The following is a 21,498-nucleotide window of genomic DNA, read 5'->3' as shown; positions in this document are numbered from 1 at the left end:
TTGCTCTTTACATCCTCGTGCTCCTTTGCAGCAGCATTTTTGTTCTTCATTTATAATTTTGTTCTGTGTTGTATGTGTCATTAATTTCTGTGTGATGACTGAAGTTAATATTTTGTATATTGTTGGTAGGCATGTTATGGGGCGATATTTAGCTGGGTTTGCTGTGTCTGCTTGATCTTTAGGTTTCAGATAGGTTATTCCATGTGCAAGTGTATCAGGGAATGTGTATGGGTCTGCAATGTAACTGTTAAATAACTTAGTTAGATGTGAATGTGTTGAGGTGAACTTCTTTAGCCAGTAATTTGCTATTTTATCATTTCCAGGGGCTTTCCAATTGTGTGTAGAATTAATTGCTCAGGTGACTTCATGTTGCAAAATTATCGCTTCAGGCATTTGTGGTATCATCTTGTATGTGTCTGTTTCTGCTTGTATCCACCGTGCATGCCTGTTATGTTGTACCGGGTTTGACCATATGCTGCTCCAGAAGTGTTCCATGTCTGTTATGTTTGGTGGATTGTCTATCTTAATGTGTGTGTTATCCATTGTTTGGTAAAATCTCTTTTGGTTTGTGTTGAATGTTTGGTTTTGTTTCCTTCTATTTTCACTTTTTTTGTATCTTCTAAGTCATTTGGCCAATGCTTGCAATTTCTGCTTTTTTTCATCTAATTGCTCTATTGCTTCTAGTTGTGAGATTTTACCTAACCTTTTTCGTTTTTTGTCTGATATTTCATTTCTTATAAATTGTGTTAGCTGTCCGATGTCTTTTCTCAGTTTTTCTATTCTGATCTGTAACCTGTGTTGCCATGCTGGTTTTGTGCGTTTCTTCTGTGTGTTGGTTTGTTCTGATCTCTGCCTAGTGTGTGTATTTAGTGTAGTGAGTGCTCCTATATAAACCAGTAGTTGTAACTCTTCCATAGTTGTGTTTTCATTTATTTTGTTGTGTATGATTGTGTTGATAGTTTTTATTGTTGTTTCGACTTGTGGGTTATTTGGCGGTCTATGCAAGAATGGTCTAATGTCTGTATTTGTGTCTTTGTATTCTATATATGTCAGCTGAAATTTCTCTTCTATATCTAACACGTGTGTCTCTTCGTGTTCTATTTGTGGTTGTTCTGGTGGCTGTCTTAAGATTTCGTTTTCCTCTGATTGTTTAATTGATGCGTGTTGGTCTTTGTTTGTTTGCTCTGGGATGTTTGAGTCCATTACTGTATTTTCTTCTTCTTCTGATTGCACATTATTTTGTTCCAGTATTTGTTGTACTTGTTCTTTGATGTTTTCTAATTCTGACTGGGGTATCCTGTTATTTTTTATTATTACACGGATCTGATCAGCTAGTCGTTGTTCTGTTAAAAATTTTAATTCCGGGTATCTGGTAATAAATGTTGTGTATACTTGTGATCTGTATCCAGTTGTGTTGGTTCCTAGGTTTGTTGCTTGGTAATAACAGAACATGAGGTGTCGATTTACTTCATCTGACCATCTCATCCTCTCTTTGTTTTCCTTCTAGGGTGGTTGCAGGAAGCATATCCTGCAAAACACCTCTATTCGGATTTAAATCATTTTCCATGTGGCTAGCAGTGTCGTTACCATTGTGGGCGGGCATAGGGTTCAAGCGTCGTCCCCGACCATGACGGCGCTTGTCCGAGGCTTCTTTAGTTCTGTCCTGAACCAAGTAATCACACTAAAAGGGGGGTTAGCCCTATTAGTGGTTTGTTCTTTTCGTCGCCTTTTACGACTGGCAGAACATACCGGAGGCCTATTCTTTTTCCCGGGCCTCCACGGGGATGATTATTATTATTATTATTATTATTATTATTATTATTATTATTATTATTATTATTATTATTATTATTATTATTATTAACAATAATAATAATACTAAACCCCATGGAGGCCCAGGAAAAGAATAGGCCTCCGGTACGTTCTGCCAGTCATAAAAGGCGACGAAAAGAACAAACCACTAATAGGGCTAACCCCCCTTTTAGTGTGATTAGTTGGTTCAGGACAGAACTAATGAAGCCTCGGACAAGCGCTGTCATGGTCGGGGACAACGCTTGAACCCTATGCCCATCCACAACGGTAACTACACTGCTAGCCCCACGGAAAATGATTTAAATCCAAATAGAGGTGTTTTGCAGGATATGCTTCCTGCACCCACTCTAGAAGGAAAACAAAGACAGAGGATGAGATAGTCAGATGAAGTTAACTGACACCTCATGTTCTGTTATTACCAAGTAACAAACTTAGGAACCAACAAAACTGGATACAGATCACAAGTATGCACAAGATTTATTCCAGATACCCAGATTTAAAATTTTTAACAGAACAACGACTAGCTGATTGGATCCATCTAATAATCAAAAATAACAGGATACCCCTGTCAGAATTAGAAAACATCAAACAACAAGTACAACAAATACTGCAACAAAATAATGTGCAATCAGAAGAAGAAGAAGAAGAAGAAAATACAGTAATGGACTCAAACATCCCAAAGCAAACAAACAAAGAACAACACGCATCAATTAAACAATCAGAGGAAAACGAAATCTTACGACAGCCACCAGAACAAGCACAAATAGAACACGAAGTGATACACATGTTAGATATAGAAGAAAAATTTCAGCTGACATATATAGAATACAAAGCCACAAATACAGACATTAGACCATTCTTGCATAGACCACCAAATAACCCACAAGTCTAAACAACAATAACAACTATCAACACAATCATACACAACAAAATAAATGAAACTACAACTATGGAAGAGTTACAACTACTGGTTTATATAGGAGCACTCACTACACTAAATATACACACTAGGCAGAGATCAGAACCAACCAACACACAGAAGAAACCGACAAAACCAGCATGGCAACACAGGCTACAGATCAGAATAGGAAAACTGAGAAGAGACATCAAACAGCTAACACAATTTATAAGAAATGAAGTATCAGACAAAAAACTAAAAAGGTTAGGTAAAATCTCACAAGAAGCGATAGAGCAATTAGATGAAAAGAAGCAGAAATTACAAGCATTGGCCAAACGACTTCGAAGATACAAAGAACAAAAATAGAAGGAAACAAAACCAAACATTCAACACAAACCAAAAGAAATTTTACCAGACAATAGATAACACACACATTAAAATAGACAATCCACCAAAAATAACAGACATGGAACACTTCTGGAGCAACATATGGTCAAACTCGGTACAACATAACAGACATGCACGGTGGATACAAGCAGAAACAGACACATACAAGATGATACCACAAATGCCTGAAGTGATAATTTTGCAACATGAAGTCACCCAAGCAATTAATTCTATGCACAGTTGGAAAGCCCCTGGAAATGATAAAATAGCAAATTTCTGGCTAAAGAAGTTCACCTCAACACATTCACATCTAACTAAATTATTTAGCAGTTACATTGCAGACCCATACACAGTCCCTGATACACTGACACAAGGAATAACTTATCTGAAACCTAAAGATCAAGCAGACACAGCAAACCCAGCTAAATATCGCCCCATAACATGCCTACCAACAATATACAAAATATTAACTTCAGTCATTACACAGAAATTAATGACACATACAATACAGAACAAAATTATAATGAAGAACAAAAAGGCTGCTGCAAAGGAGCACGAGGATGTAAAGAGCAACTGATGATAGATGCAGAGGTGACATATGAAGCTAAAACTAAACAAAGGTCGCTACACTATGCATACATTGATTACCAAAAAGCTTTTGATAGTGTACCCCACTCATGGTTACTACAAATATTGGAAATATACAAAGTAGATCCTAAATTGATACAGTTCCTAAACATAGTTATGAAAAACTGGAAAACCACACTTAATATCCAAACAAATTAAAATAATATCACATCACAGCCAATACAGATTAAGCGTGGAATATACCAAGGAGACTCCTTAAGTCCTTTCTGGTTCTGCCTTGCTCTGAACCCACTATCCAACACGCTAAATAATACAGATTATGGATACAATGTTACTGGAACATACCCACACAAAATCACGCATTTGCTATACATGGATGATCTAAAACTACTGGCAGCAACAAATCAACAACTCGACCAATTACTAAAGATAACAGAAGTATTCAGCAATGATATAAATATGGCTTTCGGAACAGACAAATGTAAGAAAAATAGCATAGTCAAGGGAAGACACACTAAACAAGAAGATTACATATTGGATAACCACAGCGACTGCATAAAAGCGATCGAAAAAACAGATGCCTATGAATATCTAGAACACAGACAAAAAATAGGAATAGATAATACAAATATTAAAGAAGAACTAAAACAGAAATATAGACAAAGACTGACAAAAATACTGAAAACAGAATTGACAGCAAGAAACAAGACAAAAGCTATAAATACTTATGCTATACCAATATTGACCAACTCATTTGGAGTAGTGAAATGGAGTAACACAGACCTAGAAGCACTCAATACACTTACACGATCACAATGCCACAAATATAGAATACATCACATACATTCAGCAACAGAAAAATTCACATTAAGCAGAAAGGAAGGAGGAAGGGGATTTATAGATATAAAAAACCTACATTATGGACAGGTAGACAATTTAAGAAAATTCTTTCTAGAACGAGCAGAAACTAGCAAAATACACAAAGCAATCACTCGTATAAATACATCAGCTACACCATTGCAATTTCATAACCACTTCTACAACCCTTTAGATCACATAATATCAACAGATACAAAGAAAGTAAATTGGAAAAAGAAAACACTACACGGCAAGCACCCGTATCATCTGACACAGCCACACATCGATCAAGACGCATCCAACACATGGCTAAGGAAAGGCAATGTATACAGTGAGACGGAAGGATTCATGATCGCAATACAGGATCAAACAATAAACACCAGATATTACAGCAAGCATATTATTAAAGATCCCAACACCACAACAGATAAATGCAGACTTTGCAAACAACAAATAGAAACAGTAGATCACATCACAAGCGGATGTACAATACTAGCAAATACAGAATACCCCAGAAGACATGACAATGTAGCAAAAATAATACATCAACTACTTGCCATAAAACATAAACTAATAAAACAACACGTTCCCACATACAAGTACACACCACAAAATGTACTGGAGAATGATGAATACAAATTATACTGGAACAGAACGATTATAACAGATAAAACAACACCACATAACAAACCTGACATCATACTCACCAATAAAAAGAAGAAATTAACACAACTAATTGAAATATCCATACTCAACACAACAAATATACAGAAGAAAACAGGGGAAAAAATTGAAAAATACATCCAACTGGCTGAGGAAGTCAAGGACATGTGGCATCAGGATAAAGTCGACATTATCCCAATTATACTATCAACTACAGGAGTCATACCTCACAATATTCACCAGTACATCAATGCAATACAGCTACATCCAAACATATATATACAACTACAAAAATCTGTAATTATTGATACTTGTTCAATTACCTGAAAGTTCCTAAATGCAATATAACATATACCATACAGTTACAAGGAAGTCACGCTTGACCGAGGTCCGCGTCACGTTCCATTTTTAACCAGACTTAAGTCTGGGAAAAAAAAGTTAATAATAATAATAATAATAATAATAATAATAATAGAACCAACTGGGAGAACATATCTATTAGCAAGAGAAATATTCAGTATTCAGTGCAGCAGCAAAGATTGTGCTCGGCCATCTTCTTTTTCTATGTGAACAAGAGTAATTTTGAGCATTTCAAATCTAAGGTGTCAACCCCCTTCTTTAGTTTTGTTGTGAGAACTGTAATTTCAAGTTTCTTTGATTGTTATTTTATGGATACTTTGTGATGCATAGAACAAAATAAAACTACTCTTTTATTCTACTTTGGAATGAATGGCACAAAGGTCTTGTCTCGTACAAATCCAGGTGTTGATGAATCAGTGTGTTCTTTTATTAGGCAAAAGCTCAAGAGGAATTTCCAGTTTGTTTTTTTGTACATATACCCACGTATGTTAGTCCTCAGTTTAATAATTTATCTACAAACTCAACTGAGTAAATAAACTGTTTCCAGTGATATTTCTGTTAGTTCCATAAAATGGCTCTGCAAGTTTTTAACACATCCTGCGTTGTCACTATGAAAGGGATTTTTCTTTAGATAAGTGGTTTTCCAGAATATATAAACACATTATATAAGTAAGGAGTTTTCGTATCGCAAATGCACTGCATTTTCATGCCATATTTTGCAGGTTAAACAGTCTGAATGAGGACCTCCCTTGAAATTTTACCAACATTTCAACAACACACAAATATTCTGAACAAGAATAGTTTGTGCTGCAATTGCTAATACTCTCTCCAAAAATTTCTTGTCAAGGCCAATTTGTGGATTTTCTCTCTTGTGTACTGGTATCATCAAAGGTTACATTAAAATGAATGAATAAAAACTATTTTTTTTCCCATTACACCTTGTAAAATATCTCATATCATAGGGATGTAATGTCTTCATGATTTGACTTGAATATTGAAATAAACAGAAGTTATCCAAGGTAAGCCTGTAACTCAAAGCAATCAACGTTTTTAGCATGATATGACCGTAAAATAAAGTTAAATATTTGTCCAAGTTTTTTTGTCAGTTTAGTGCAGGATAGTGTCAATCACCTCATTGGTAAATAACAGTTCCCAACTATCTATTGGTGAAATTTCATTTTTACAAGCAGCAGGTCTTTTCAATCAAGTGAACTGTCATACAATATAGGTGCTATTGCACAAAAGATGTACGTGAGGCAGATTTACTCATTTTTATTTCTGTACTGACTGTACAAATAGTTTCCTGGGCTTTCTTCGTCTTTTTCTTCATTAGAAGAAGAGCCTTCACTTTGCTCGATCTCTGACCAGAAAGGTGTTCACTGTTTATTGAATCATGATTGCTGATGTCATCAACTCATCTTTCTTCTTCTTGGTTGTTTCTTTCTGTCTTCACCTTCTGAGTCATTGCCTCCTCCTAACAGTTGTTAAATATCCTCATAACAGATAGTGAGCCATTATTATAAATATACTGTAATAAGAGCAAATTATTGTATTAGCGTATTGTAAATAATGACTACATAAAAGCACGTGTGTGAGCTACAGAAATGCAACAATGTGAAACAGATACTTACTGTTGTGAGAGCAGGGTACACATCCATGTCACAAGCCTATGCAGCACACTGTGAATACCTAAAATGGTGAATCTGTAGTCTGCCAACAATAGAAACCATAAACAAAGTCTCTTGGGGGTTTGCTCGGACCCCACCCATGTAGTTAACAGGTTAAAAAAATTTAGTGCTTATTAACTTGGCTATCCATTTCTTTAGTAGTCTCTCTGCCACATTTGTCCAACCTTCTTTTTTCTTCCATGGTTTCTCCTTTAGTGGCTGCCATATTTGGCACCACATTGTAAAAGGGAAAGTTGTGAATGTTGTTTAGGCTGTGGATAGTGTAGATTTTGTTGTGTGTTTCTGTGTGTTGTATTTGAAATTTAGTTAAGGATCCAGCTTGGCATTTTTGTTGACAATAGTGCCAAAATATCTACATACTTTTGCTGGCCAGTGTGACAACCCGGTGGTGCATAATTTAGAATTGATGTTTGAACTGGGTCAAACTCGTCATGTTTTCTAATCTGACAAACTGTGTATTACGTTGTACAAGCAGGACCCCCACTCTTCCTGATATAGAATTAGAGCTCACTTACTCTCTGTGGCCATGTTTTTTTTTTTTTTAATTATGTGATGTATATAGATTGATGAGGAAACCCTTCTGCATGAAGTAAAATTGCCTGCTTTTAACAAATTTAAGATGAAAACTTTCATAAAAATCTCAGTACCCCATTAAAGTTATTACTTCGAAGATTGGAAGACAACACAATGAGTTAGTGTAGAACATTTCAAAGATTACTTTAACACATTATGTTTTGGTTATATAAGTAGGAATTCTTAGGGCAGGCTCTGAACTTAAAAATCCTTACATGATGTCCCTAAAGTCACCTTATGTGGAAGAGATTAGTTATGTATTAACTGATTTCGAGAAAAGCTTGGGGGGAAACTATCAATTGATGCTACGTCTACATACATAACTCCACAAGACACGGAGTTGTGCTGGGTGCGTTGTATTACTATTAGTCATCTCCTTTCCTATTCATCTCAATTTGGTGTACAGTAAGTCATTACAGAAATATATTCTGACATGAAATTAGAGGAGCTCAAAGTTGATTGCAAAGAGACTGAAGATCAAAATAGTTATTAATTGGTGTCATGTGGACAAGGGTGGGTGGATGGGTGGGTTGATTGGCTGGTTGATTATTGTAGCTGTAGTACTAGTATGTTGGAACATGTGGACGATTAGCTGTCCAATGTGGAGAGAATCTCTTGTGTATGCTGTTTTGCAGCCTCAACAAATTGCATGAAATGCATACTGTTGTAATAATATCCACCAGAGCTGCTTCATTAGATTTTATTTTCTGCTACTAGTTTCAAGCAATAGTTCATTCACTAGTGGTATCTAGGTAAAATAAAGCTATTTTCAGGAAGTTTATCTATATGTACCTGCTAATGTATAACTTTTGGTTGTATTATTTTTTACATATATTAAACAATTTTATATGTTATTTTTAAAATATGATATACTTTTGCCATATTTGTGGCTGGTTGTTACATTTTTGATTTGTGTACTAGATATGCAGTTCACTATTAAATTTATATCTCCAATGAAAATCGTATTACATCTAACATAAAATTTAGGATTGTATGCTGTTCTGTATTTCTTTTTTCTTTTTTTGGATATTTTGTCAAATGTGTGTAGATTTCTATTTCCTTTATCTTTGTGGTTCTGTGAATATTCCCCAGAAAGTGCTAAAATTGCTGAACAGGACAACTAAGAATCAACTTCCCCTCTAGCATTGTAGAACAGCATGTGGAGATTTACATAAAATCTGCACGTGTCCTTTCCTTGCGTTACTCTTATTAGAAAGTAATACCTGTATTCAGCATTTTAACAGATTTTGCAGAAAATAATTAATCCCACTCAAGGATTGCCTCCTCATAGTGTTGCCAGTGAGTCACAAGGCAAGCTGTGGAAGAGTGTGTGAAAGTCTGTGAAATGTCTTGCAGTTGGGTAAAGGGAGTGGACTTGCCTGCTTGCTCTTCAGTTTGCAGTCTTACAAAGGAGTGAAAGTGCACGAGCACAATCTGATGACATGCCTTTCCTCACGTGTCTACCCTTTAGCTTCTCCCTGCCCATTCACAAAATAATTATCCCCTAATAGTTCTGCTGTACTTAAATGTGGCTCACATATTTAATATTTGTTTTTCATTGACTAATTTAAAAATAAACATTAATTTTATACCATTAAAAAACTATTTTTAATAATCTGCGATATTTTACATTCCCTGTAATGTGGAAACTACTAGTTGTAGAGAAAACAGAATAGAACATTTTTGTAGGAAATTTAATTAGTTTAATTTTGTACTGGGACAGATTTTTTCTAGGAACTGCAGTTTGAGTTAATAAAGAAAAACAGGTTTAAATGCCCCCCCCCCCCCTCACCTTCAAACCCCACTGGTCAGAATTTTTAGTATGACAAACTATTTTACACTCAGGGCAACAACATCTGTTGAAAGGCACAATGTTAGGAGAAACTCCACTCACAGCTGGTAAAGCTGTTGTTTATTAAAACACGACCAGTTTCGCAGCTTTAAGCCACATCATCAGGTGAACCTATGTGGTAAAACGCGAAGTACAGTGTCACCACTTTTTGTGGATATTACAATTAGTAAAGCAATGTCTAAAATATACTCACAATGTTAAAAGATCGTAGGCATACCCATTGTACCCATTGCTCCAAGTCAAAATTTGCTATTCAGGGAATATCGCCAATACTATGGTGAGCGAAAGGTAAAGAAGTCCCCCAGTCTTTAAAATTTGCCTGCATCTAAAAAGAAAACAAAAATATTTTATAGTGAGTGGACGATAAATTTTTTACAAAAAGAAGCCAGATAGGTGATAAAGAATTGTCACTGCTAACATGATTAGTCATGGTGCAGGCATGTAATATACAGTGTGGAAAGAATCAGAATCGGGTGGCAATATGACAGCAGGGCAACACAGTGCAGGGCAAGGCAAAAGTGGCCCGCACGAGTGACAGAGAGACTAACTGGTTAGCAGAACAGAAGCTATCCATGTGGACAGTGTGACGTCATATACTTATGACTAGGAGTGCTGGGTTGCTACCTTTACAAGCGAGGATAGAATTTCATTACATAATATTCTCACTTGTAACACTGTCCGCATGGATAGCTTCAGTTTCACCAGCCAGCTAGTCTCTCTGTCATTCGCGTGGTCCGCTTTTGCCTTGCCCTGTTGTCGGTAAGACACTGCCACCTGATCCTTTCCACATTGTAATTTGCCTGTGCTATGACTAATCGTTAGCAGTGACAGTTCTTTATAACCAATCTGGCCTCTTTCCTTTTTTCTTTTTAGATGTAGGCAAATATTTATGAATGGGGCACTACTTCTTTACCTATCACTCACCATAGTATTGACGATATTCTCTGAAAAGTAAATTTTGACCTGGAGCAATGGGTATGCCTATGATCTTTAAAAACATAGTGAGTATATTTGACATTCCTTTACTAATTTTAATATCTGCAAAATGTGGTGATACTGTACTTTGCTTTTTACCATGTGGGTTTACTTGATGATATGGCTTAAAGCTGTGAAACTGGTCGTGTTTTAATGAACAATAATTTCACCAGCTGTGAGTGGAGTCCTTTCTAACATCATTTTTTAGTATGTTCATAAAACCACTTTACAAAAATCTGTACCACACGAATTCCCCCCCCCCCCCCCCATTCGACATCTTTGGGTCTTTGTTTCCTGGTACCACATCTAATTTTAGAACCATTTAGTGGAATGCTATTAATATGCATCTAGTACTTCCTCTCAACAGTCTTCTCGCCAAAGCTGAAGTTTCATAAAACATGAAGGAGAAAACAATATCATGTAATTTAATTAAATTTCTTTTTTCTTTGTCTAGGACAGAAAAGAATGCCTGCCAGTGGTCTGTTGATAAACTCAAAGAATTGTTGACAGGTCTGAAAATTGAAAATGCACTTGGTGAGTATCCAATACAAGTAACGTCATTCTTCATTTATAGATCCAGTTTTTGTTCATGATGAAGATCAAATGAAGGGTCTGCTGGATGTAATGCATGCTTGAGAAATATTTTACATAGATCTTGGGCTTCATAGAGTGACATTCTTTCTGAGTGTGTCCCCCTGCGGGTCCGGGGGTTAGAATAGGCCCGAGGTATTCCTGCCTGTTGTAAGGGGGTGACTATTAGGAATCTCACATGTTTGGGCTGTTATGTGATGGTCCCCTGTAGGATTTGACCTCTATTTTTCCAAATTTTCCCGAAGAGCGAGCCAATTGGGGAAGGGCACCTTACATGGTGCATTGTGTCCATTGTGCATTGAGATCTTCAGCTCACTTTCTCATCATCGTATTGCAGTCCTGCCCATTCTCCATCTCTTGGGTGAGGACACCTTACTGGATGCATTTTCCACCATGTGCTATGTGGTGTCACTTTCTGTGCCGATGATGACCATGGACTTATTTGTACCTCATATGCAGCACGGTAGCCAGTCCATTGTGGTGGGGCTGCCATGTACCCTGTTGGTTGTAGTCCCCTGACTACACAGGGATCGCTCTGCTGATGCCTGCACTATTAACTCCCCTCGTATGCCAAGGAGTAGATGCCCATCACCCTGGGGCATCAGGACTCCCAGCAATGGCCATCCTGCCAGGAGGCCTTTGCTGCAGCTGGATGGCACCCGTAGGGAGGTCCCCTGGTCGGAGTGGGTGGTATCAGGGTGGATGACAGGTCATGAACTGTAGTACATCATCTCTTGCTGGTGATCTGCCGCCAGCAGTCACTAAGCAGGCAAAGTCTAACTTTAATGCTAAGGAATAATGTCACATAGAAGAAGGTGTAATTAGATGAATGACAAACACTAACTTCACTTAACGAAGGGGTATTCAGCACTTGCACATACAAGAGTGCGGAGCGAACTGCCTCCGGCCGGAACACATACTGTGTGTGTGTGTGTGTGTGTGTGTGTGTGTGTGTGTGTGTGTGTGTGTGTGTGTGTGTGCGCACGCCCGTCCCTTTTTCCCCCTAAGGTAAGTCTTTCCGCTCCCGGGATTGGAATGACTCCTTACCCTCTCCCTTAAAACCCAAATCCTTTCGTCTTTCCCTCTCCTTCCCTCTTTCCTGACGAAGCAACCGTTGGTTGCGAAAGCTAGAATTTTGTGTGTATGTTTGTGTTTGTTTGTGTGTCTGTCGACGTGCCAGCGCTTTCGTTTGGTAAGTCACATCATCTTTGTTTTTAGATATATTGCTACTCAGCTTCTTCTGACAATATGACCCCAAGTCGTTCCCCTCCCTGGCCACACCATGGGAGGAATGCCAGGCTAAGGATGGCAGTGAAGCTTAATTGCCCCAGTACCTCATATGTATGGGAGTTGATGGGGAATCTTTCATGTCCATGAAGCCTCAGCTTTTTGTGGAACATTTGGAGGACAAGTTTGGGGAGGTGGAGGGCTTGTCCTCTGTCAAGTCACAGGCTTGTGGCAAGTTGGGGGATGTTTCTGTTACCAACACACCCCATAAGAGCTTAAATACAGTCCACAGTATTATATTCCACAGGGATTGCAGTCTGACGAGGAGCTGCGCGCCAATTTAGAGTGGCGAGGTGTTCATTTCGTCCGGCGCATCCATCGGGGTCCAAGGGATAACCAGGTTGCCACCAGTGCCTTCATTTTGGCCTTAGAGGGTGACACGTTGCCCAAGTATGTCAAGGTGATGGTCTACCATTGTGATGTCAAGCCATATATACCTCCCCCGATGCAGTTATTTAAGTGCTGGAAGATGTCTTCCCACTGTACTTCCAGTCCCACCTGTCGAGATTGTGGACGTCCATCACATCACAATACTCCATGTGCCCCGCCTCCAATCTGTGTCAACTGTGGAGAGCATCACTCACCATGCTCACCAGACTGCAGGATTTTAGAGAAAGAGAGGAAAATCATGGAATATAAGGCCCTGGACCGATTGACCTACACTGAGGCTAAGAGGAAATTTGAGCACCTACATCCTATGGCTATGACTACCGCTACGAGAACAGTTCTCGGCCCATCAGTTCCTCGAATTCCTGTCGCCTCTGAGAACCGGGAGACTACACCTGCCCCCTTGATGGTGGGGGCATTTCCCTCCCTGTTGCTCTAGCACCATCTACTTTGGGAGCAACACTCCCCCCCCCCCCCCCCCCCCCCCCATCCCCACCCCACGCTCCTCCTCAACCATCGGGGATTTCAGTCCCCACTTCTGAGCCAGAGAAATGTAAGGCTTCTTCAGCTCCTCTCACTAGGAAGGGGTCCCTTGGGCCATTCCCTTCCCAGGTATCTGCTAGTGGGAAAGATGACACTCGCCAGTAGCTGAAGACCCCAAAAGCAGTGGCTTCACACTCATCCTCAGTCCTGGAGACTGATTCAGTGAAGTCCTCCCAGCCAGGGAAACCCAAGGAACAGCTCGAGACATCGAAAAAGAAGACCCTTAAGAACAAGGAACTTGCGGTGGCACCCACACCACCCCAACCTACAAGTTCTGCGTCTGAGGATGGGGTGGAGATTCTGGCGTCCACTGAGGACCTAGGTCTCGCCAGACCCTCAGACACAGTGGATATAGACTGCTAAGGCAAAAGAGTCGGTGGCAGCAGGTGACCTTGAGGCATAGACTGCCTCATTGAATGTTCCAAGCCTTCCCAATCTCATGATGTCGTCATCCAGTGGAATTGCAGCGGTTTTTTCCACCGCCAGGCTGAGCCACGGCAACTGTTAAGCTTTACACCTGGTTTCTGCATTGCCCTCCAGGAAACCTGGTTCTCAGCAATGTGGACCCCTCCCCTGCGTGGCTATAAGAAAAATTACAGGAACTGTAGCTACAACAATAGTGTGTCAGGTGGAGTTTGCATTTATGTCCTAAACACTTTCTGTAGTGAACCTGTGCCCGTTCAAACCCCTCTTGAAGCTGTGGGTGTCAGAATACGGACGATGCAGGAAATAACTGTCTGCAATGTATGTCTTCCTACAGATGGTGTGGTACCCCCGAATGTATTAGATGCACTGATTGATCGACTCCCTAAACCTTTCCTACTTTTGGGAGATTTTAATGCCCACAACCTCTTGAGTTGTGACACTATGCTTACTGGCAGAGGGAAAGATGCTGAAACTTTACTGTCTCAGTTCGATCTGTGCCTATTAAATACTGGGGCTGCCACACATTTCAGTGTGGCTCATGCTAATTACTCAGCCATTGATTTATCAATTTGCAGCCCAGGACTGGAGAGCACATGACGACCTGTGTCATAGTGACCACTTCTCCATCTTCCTGTCATTGCCCCGGCATCAGGCCCATGGACGCCTGCCCAGATGGGCTATAAACAAGGCAGACTGGGAAACTTTCACCTCTGCTGTCACAGTTGATTCTGCCCCACATGGTAATGTAGATGTGACAGTTGAGCAGGTGACTACTACAATCGTTTCTGTGCCAGAAAACGGGATCCCTTGCTCTTTATTGTGCCCCCCCCCCCCCCCCCCTCCATTCCTCCTCACCCCAGTGAAAGACAGTCCCTTGGTGGTCGCCGGAAGTCTCTGAGGCAATTAAAGTGTGTTGGCAAGGTCTACAGTGACATAAGTGGCACCCTTACCTAGAGCACATAATAGCTTTTAAGCAGCTCCATGCCCGTGGTCCTGTTTATAAAATGATGGAAACAGGAGTGTTGGGAGATGTAAGTCTCGACCATTGGGTGCCATACATCACCTTCCCAAGTCTGGACAAAGATCAGACGTCTTTTTGGGTACCAGACCCTAACAGGCATCCCTGGTGTTAACATCAATGGCATGCTCTCTACTGATGCAAATGTGATTACTGTGCACTTCTCTGAGCTCTATGCTCGAGCCTCTGCGTCAGAGAACTACCCCCAAGCCTTACGCACCCCCAAATAGTGGATGAAAGTCCTCTCGTTCACTACATGCCACAGTGAACCCTATAACGTCCCGTTTACGGAGTGGGAGCTCCATAGTGTCATTGCACATTGCCCAGAGACAACTCCTGGGCTGGATCGGATCCACAGTCAGATGATGAAACATCTCTCATTTGACTAAGAGCGTCATCTTGCCATCTTCAACCAGATGTGGTGCGATAGCATCTTTCCATCGCAATGGCAGGAGAGCACCATCATTCTGGGTTCAAACCTGGCAAAAACCCGCTTGATGTAGATAGCTATTGGCCCATCAACCTCACCAATGTTGTTTGTAAGTTGCTGAAATGTATAGTGTGTTGGCGGTTGGGTTGGGTCCTGGAGTCACGTGACCTACTGGCTCCATGTCAGGGCAGCTTCCGCCAGGGGCACTCTACCACTAATAATTTTGTGTCCCTAGAGTCTGCCATCCCAACAGCCTTTTCCAGATGTCAACACCTTGTTGCTGTCTTTTTTTATCTACGCAAAGCGTATGACACCACCTGGCAACACCATATCCTTGCCATATTATACGGGTGGGGCCTCGGAGGCCTGCTCCAGATTTTTATCCAGAATTTCCTGTCGCTCTGTAATTTCCATGTCCAAGTTGGTGCCTCCCATAGTCCCCCCACCCCCCACCCCCTCCCCATCCAGGAGAATGGGGTCCCGCAGGGCTCTGTATTGAGTATATCACTATTTTTAGTGGCCATTAACAGTCTAGCAGCAGCTGTAGGGCCGTTCATTTCACCCTCTCTGTATGCAGATGACTTCTGCAGTTCATACCGCTCCACCAGCACTGGTGTTGCTGAGCGGTGCCTACAGGCAGCCATCCACAAAGCGCAGTAATGGGCTCTCGCCCACAGCTTCCAGTTTTCGGCCGCTAAGTCGTGGGTCATGCGCTTCTGTCGGCATCGTACCGTTCATCCGGAACCAGACCTTTACCTTCATGACTATCCACTCACTGTAGTGGAGACATATCAATTCTTAGGACTTGTTTTCGATGCCTGATTGACTGGGCTACCTCACCTTTGTCAGCTTAAGCGGAAGTGCTGGCAGCACCTCAATGCCCTCCACTGTTTGAGCAACACCAACTGGAGTGCAGATTGCTCTACTCTACTGCAGCTCTACAAAGCCCTTGTTCAATTTCCCCTTGACTATGGGAGTTGGATGTGTGGTTCGGCGATGCCCTCAGTGTTGCATGTACGCGACCCAGTGCACCATTGTCTCATTCACCTAGCGACAGGAGCTTTTAGAAAAAGTCCGGTGGCCAGCATCCATGTGAAGTTCAGAGTCCTTCCATTGCGGATCCGACATGCACAACTGCTCACCAGTTACGTTGCACACATTCATAGTTCTCCTGACCATATAAATTACTATCTCCTTTTTCCACCCCGCGGCATTTCATCTCCCCTTTCGGCAGCCCAGGTCAGGGCTAATGATTGCGGATCGTGTGTGATCCCTTCTGTCTGAACTGGAGTCGTTCCCTTTACCACCTCCCATCCAGGTCCATTTGCTTACACCTCCATGGTGTACACCTAGGCCACAGATTCGTCTGAACCTTATGCATGACCCTAAGTAGTCAGTTACTCCTATCGCTCTCCATTGTCACTTCCTCTAGATTCTTGACGTGTTCCATGGCTCTGAAGTGGCTTACACAGGTGGCTCGATGGCTGATGGTTTTGTTGGCTTTGTCTACGTCCACAGAGGCCATTTTGAACAGCATTCCTTGCCCGAAGGCTGCAGTGTATTCACTGCAGAGCTCATGGTCATCTCTCGTGCACTTCAGTATATCCGTTCATGCCCCGGGGAATCGTTTCTTCTGTGTACTGACTCCTTGAGCAGCCTACAAGCCATCGACAAGTGCTACCGTCGCCATCCTTTGGTAGCATCTATCCAGGAGTCCATCTATGCCCTGGACCGGTCCCATCGTTCAGTGGTGTTTTTGTGGACCCCAGGACATTTCGGCATCCCAGGCAGTGATCTTGCCGACCGACTATGCGGAAACTGCTGCATTTTGACGTACGCTTGTAGGGTTTTTCGGCTTCGGGAGACGGAATGGCATAACAGTACACACAACAAACTGCGTGTCATTAAGGAGACTATGAATGTGTAGAAGTCTTCTGTGCGGGCCTTTCGCAGGTAATCAGTTGTTATCTGCCGGTTCCACATTGGGCACACTTGGTGGGCAACCCACAGTTACCTCCTGTGCTGTGAAGACCCACCTGAATGTCAGAGCGGTGCCCGGTTCATAGTGGACCATATTCTGGTGCACTGTCCCACTTTGACTGCCCAGCAACAAAGTCTTGGGTTACCGGATTTGTTGTCACTAATTTTGTCTGACACATGATCGTCTTTTTATTTGTGAGGGTGGGTTTTATCATTTGATCTAAGATTTAGTGCATGTTCTTTGTCCCTCTGTGTCCTCCACCCTAGTGCTTTTAGGGTGGAGGTTTTAATGTGTTGCAGAGTGGCTGGCTTCTCCTTTTTTATTCTCATGGTCAGCCAGCCATGGTAATCTGCTTTGTTGTTTTAATTTCTTCATGCCCTTTCTTGGGTGTCTGTGGTTTTCTTTTCCCTTTTAGTCCATTTACATGTTTGTTGCCCTTCATCGTTTTTGTGATTTTTTTTATTTTTTTTTTTCCTTCTGTTTTGAGTTGTCAGTCTCGTTTGTTTTATTCTCACACGTGTGGCATTGTTTTATTGGGAACAAGGGACTGGTGACCTTGTAGTCTGGTCCCTTTCCCCCTTCTTTTAATCCAACCAACCAACCTGCTGAGAGTGTAACTTTTCATCATAACAATTTTTTGTATGATTTGTGTCATGGAGTTTATATCAATAGCTTCAGTTTCCCAAGGAATCATTTATCCATTGATTTGGTTACCCAGAGATTTGAGAGTTTGGCTTTCTAACTTCAGCAGTGACACTCACTGCAATTCTTCGCACTGCCATTGGGGTTGGACCATAGCTCAGTGAATTCATCGCAGACGTTCCTGCGATCTCGAACCAACTGAATCCATAGTTGGGTCTATAGATGGGCTAGTGATCATCGGGCTACTCGTCACTCAGTGCTGTACGTCAGTGAATTTGGCATTTGATGTAGGTATTCCTTTGTAGTTTTGACTGGATACTAGCTTTTAGGAGCCATCCGAAGAGCCTCTGCTTGGATCTTTCCTTATGGTTTCCAATTATCTCCTGGAAAAATGCAGGTCACGCATTTGTCACAACAAGACAGGTGATCATGAACCAGAACTCTATTTACGGACCCAGTGTGTGGGCGTTTTTACACAATCCTGAGTTTTGGGACTCTTCGTTGATAAAAAGCTTATTTAGCTGCTGTATATTCAACAAAAGGCTAGCTGTGTGTGAAAGCTTAAAGCTGCCAGATTCCTTGCCCACACCTCTTGAGTGGATTGTGTTTACTCTCTTCGATATTTACCAGAACCTGGTCTCATTCAGATTGGGCAGGTTTATAGTTTGACAATCTTCAGCTTTGAAGTTGTTTGCCCCAGTTGGTCATTGTGGAGTAAATCTGGCACCTTCTGGAATAGTCCTGTAGAGTGTGCCCTTGCCAAAAGTGCGTCTTCCTTCTTCAGTTCTGTCTGCACCAACTCTTGTTCACTTGTGGAATCACCATCCGACGATTTTCTAACCGTCCAACTTAGTAGACTACTTTTGCATACGAGTGACATCGACCCAAGACACCTGCCCTGTGGTGGAATTACCAGTTGGAATGAACCTCGAGGCCCTCTGCTGGGACCTCCGCCTAACCTCCTCGGAATAAGCTCCCCATGTTTTCTGTCACACTGCTCCATGGTAAATACCCAGAGCATGAATTAGGATTTATCTATTTCAAGGTTATAAAGTTTGTTGCCCCTATGTCTGTCCCTCTCATTTCAGGAGTATCAAGGTAGTACCATCATTTACACTGACATCCCTAAAACCATGGAGAGGACAGGATGTGCTTTTGTGTCAAGGCAGTAGGGAACATCATTTGTTGTTGGGACTGTTTAGTATTTTTATGGCAGAACTTATAGCCACTAACAGTCATATGTTTAAAAAAGAAAGGCCCTCCATCAATTGCATTTTAATTTTTAGTGATTCTATGAACAATTTCCAGGCTATTGATCACTGTTGCTCTTGTCAGACTGTTATATCTGCTATTCACGACCTTATCTTGTACCTTAGTCAAACTGCCTGCTCAGTTGCCATTATCTGTGTCCCAAATCATGAGAGTATCCCTGGGAATGAACTGGCCAACCATTTGGCTAGAGAAGCATTCATTGTCAAACATTCACTTTCATGATCCCTGAAGCACATTTGGTGTGCCACTTTCCCCCTCTAATAAACTCCATACTATCAAGGAGACAATTGCTGCATGGCAGTCCTCCTTAAGTTACTTCTGGGAAGAATCAATGGCCATAAGTTGCCTCCACACCGGTCCTACCAGAGTAACCCATAGTTTTATTTTATGTAATGAGCCATCCCTATGTTGTGATTGCAGAGCCTTAGTCTCACGTATTCCTCTGAAATTGCCTCTTCTTTTGGCTCTCCACGTGAAGCATGTTCTTAGAGATTCTTTGCCTCTAATATTGGTGGACAAATCGCACACAGTTGAACAGTTCTGTTTTACCCATGAAAATGGTTTTTATTCTCAGATGTAACATTTTAAACCAACTTCAGGGCAGGGGCAAGGTGGTTGGGGCATCTCCCGTTGAATGCTGGGTCTGGGGAACCTAGACTCTACCTCCTTTCCCATCTGCCTCTGTCATCCCCCTTTTACTGTTTGAATTGCATTAAATGCGGTTTTCCCCTTTCACTGCCACACTCCTTATATTCCATTTTAGGGGTAACACTCCGCTGAGTAGTGGGTGCTGTTCCTTTCTATTAATTTTGATTATAATGGCTTAGTGGTGGGACAGCTGCTGGAGGGATGGCTCCTATTGTGTGTGGAGCCCTTGGTGGTAGTTGCCAGGTGCCACCCACCTGTTGCTTTTATTATTTCTCTCACTGTTTTTATTATTTACAGGTCAGCTGATGTTTAAGTTTTTAGTCTTCTCATTTTTAGTTTAATTCCAGCATATGGAGCATGACGATGCAGGCTGTGGTATTGAGTTGGAATAAAAAAACAGCACCAGTTGCACTTTTATTCTTATTTTAAATTCCATTTTTACTGGTAGAAATCTCCTGTGTAGAAAGCATTTTTTACTTTGCAACTCTCTTTGCCCTTAATTGGATTGGCATGGTGGGTGGGGGGGGGGGGTCGGATGTGGGTGGGATTTACCTTGCCACAGATGACCTCTTGTCAGCTCTGACCTATGTACTGGCCTGATTAATACAATTTTTTTCTGTCAATTATTTCCTAATTCTGGCATCAATATTACCTTCTGTGCTTTTACTACTCCTACACACACCATCATCTGATCATATTTCTGGCAGATGTCACTAACTCCGGATGAACTATCCCTTGACAGAGAGATTGCTGACCTTGCTGTAGTCCCCTAACCCCCAACCGATCAATCCTCCATTCATCCAAACTAACTAATATTCGTGCTGCCTCCTGTGAACCCCTGTGTACCACAAGTACTGGTATGATAAATTCTGCCCTAACTGGACATGTTTACTGATTGTTAAATATATTGTAATTGGCATGTCAGAAAGCTGTGAGTGAAAACTTATCCTCTTTCAATATTTTATTTATTGGACAATAATCACTGCTTTCCTATTACAAGTACTGGTTTCAGCTGTGATATTCTGCCCTTTAGAGATCATTGTTGTAGCGCAAGAAGCTTCGTAACAGTCACCTGCTAGCTGCAGCTTTCACATGATTGACTCTTGCCATTGCTGGAAAATGTCACTGCTGGCTTGCTGATGTATGTACTTTCAATATGACAGACTTGGTGGTGGTCTTCCAAAATCATATCCATGCTTTGTATTGTGCTAAATGTATAGGAAAGGGTGAGCTGTCTCTGGTCCTTCACCTTTCAACCCCATCTTGTGCCATCAGGCTTTTTCACTTGCAATTTTAAGCATCTGTGCATGGTGATTAGCCAATAAATCCTTAAATTTTTGACAGCTTCTCACAGACACCTACCAATCTGTTACATGAGAAATGCTACAATGTACCTCTCTGTCCTTATCCACCATTGAGGAAATAATTTTTAGCACCTGCATCACTGAACGATTTTGTGAAGGGTACATTGTGTACAATGTTTTGTAGCCATAGGTCATTATGACACCATACAAACGCTATCTCCAGGAAATCCTTAGAAACAAATGTGCCATTATCCCATCCAAAGTAATAAGCATGCAACTTGCAGTTTACTCCTGATGCACTCCCACTGTAGCTAT

General features: G+C 41.2%; 1 protein-coding gene across 1 annotated transcript in view; it reads left to right on the top strand.

Annotated features, from left to right (window-relative positions):
• The window catches only part of LOC126183294 (activator of 90 kDa heat shock protein ATPase homolog 1), a 93,889-nt gene that overhangs the window by 44,788 nt on the left and 27,603 nt on the right, over positions 1-21,498 (top strand). The window contains exon 3 of the mRNA XM_049925133.1: positions 11,109-11,188. Coding sequence (XP_049781090.1) covers positions 11,109-11,188 — 80 coding nt within the window. The remainder of the gene's footprint in view (positions 1-11,108; positions 11,189-21,498) is intronic.

This window comes from Schistocerca cancellata, chromosome 4 (genome assembly GCF_023864275.1).
Source record: "Schistocerca cancellata isolate TAMUIC-IGC-003103 chromosome 4, iqSchCanc2.1, whole genome shotgun sequence".
In the NCBI taxonomy this organism is placed as follows: Eukaryota; Metazoa; Arthropoda; class Insecta; order Orthoptera; family Acrididae; genus Schistocerca; species Schistocerca cancellata.
The sequence above is the reverse complement of the archived record's forward strand: the minus strand, read 5'-3'. Positions and strand labels throughout refer to the sequence as shown.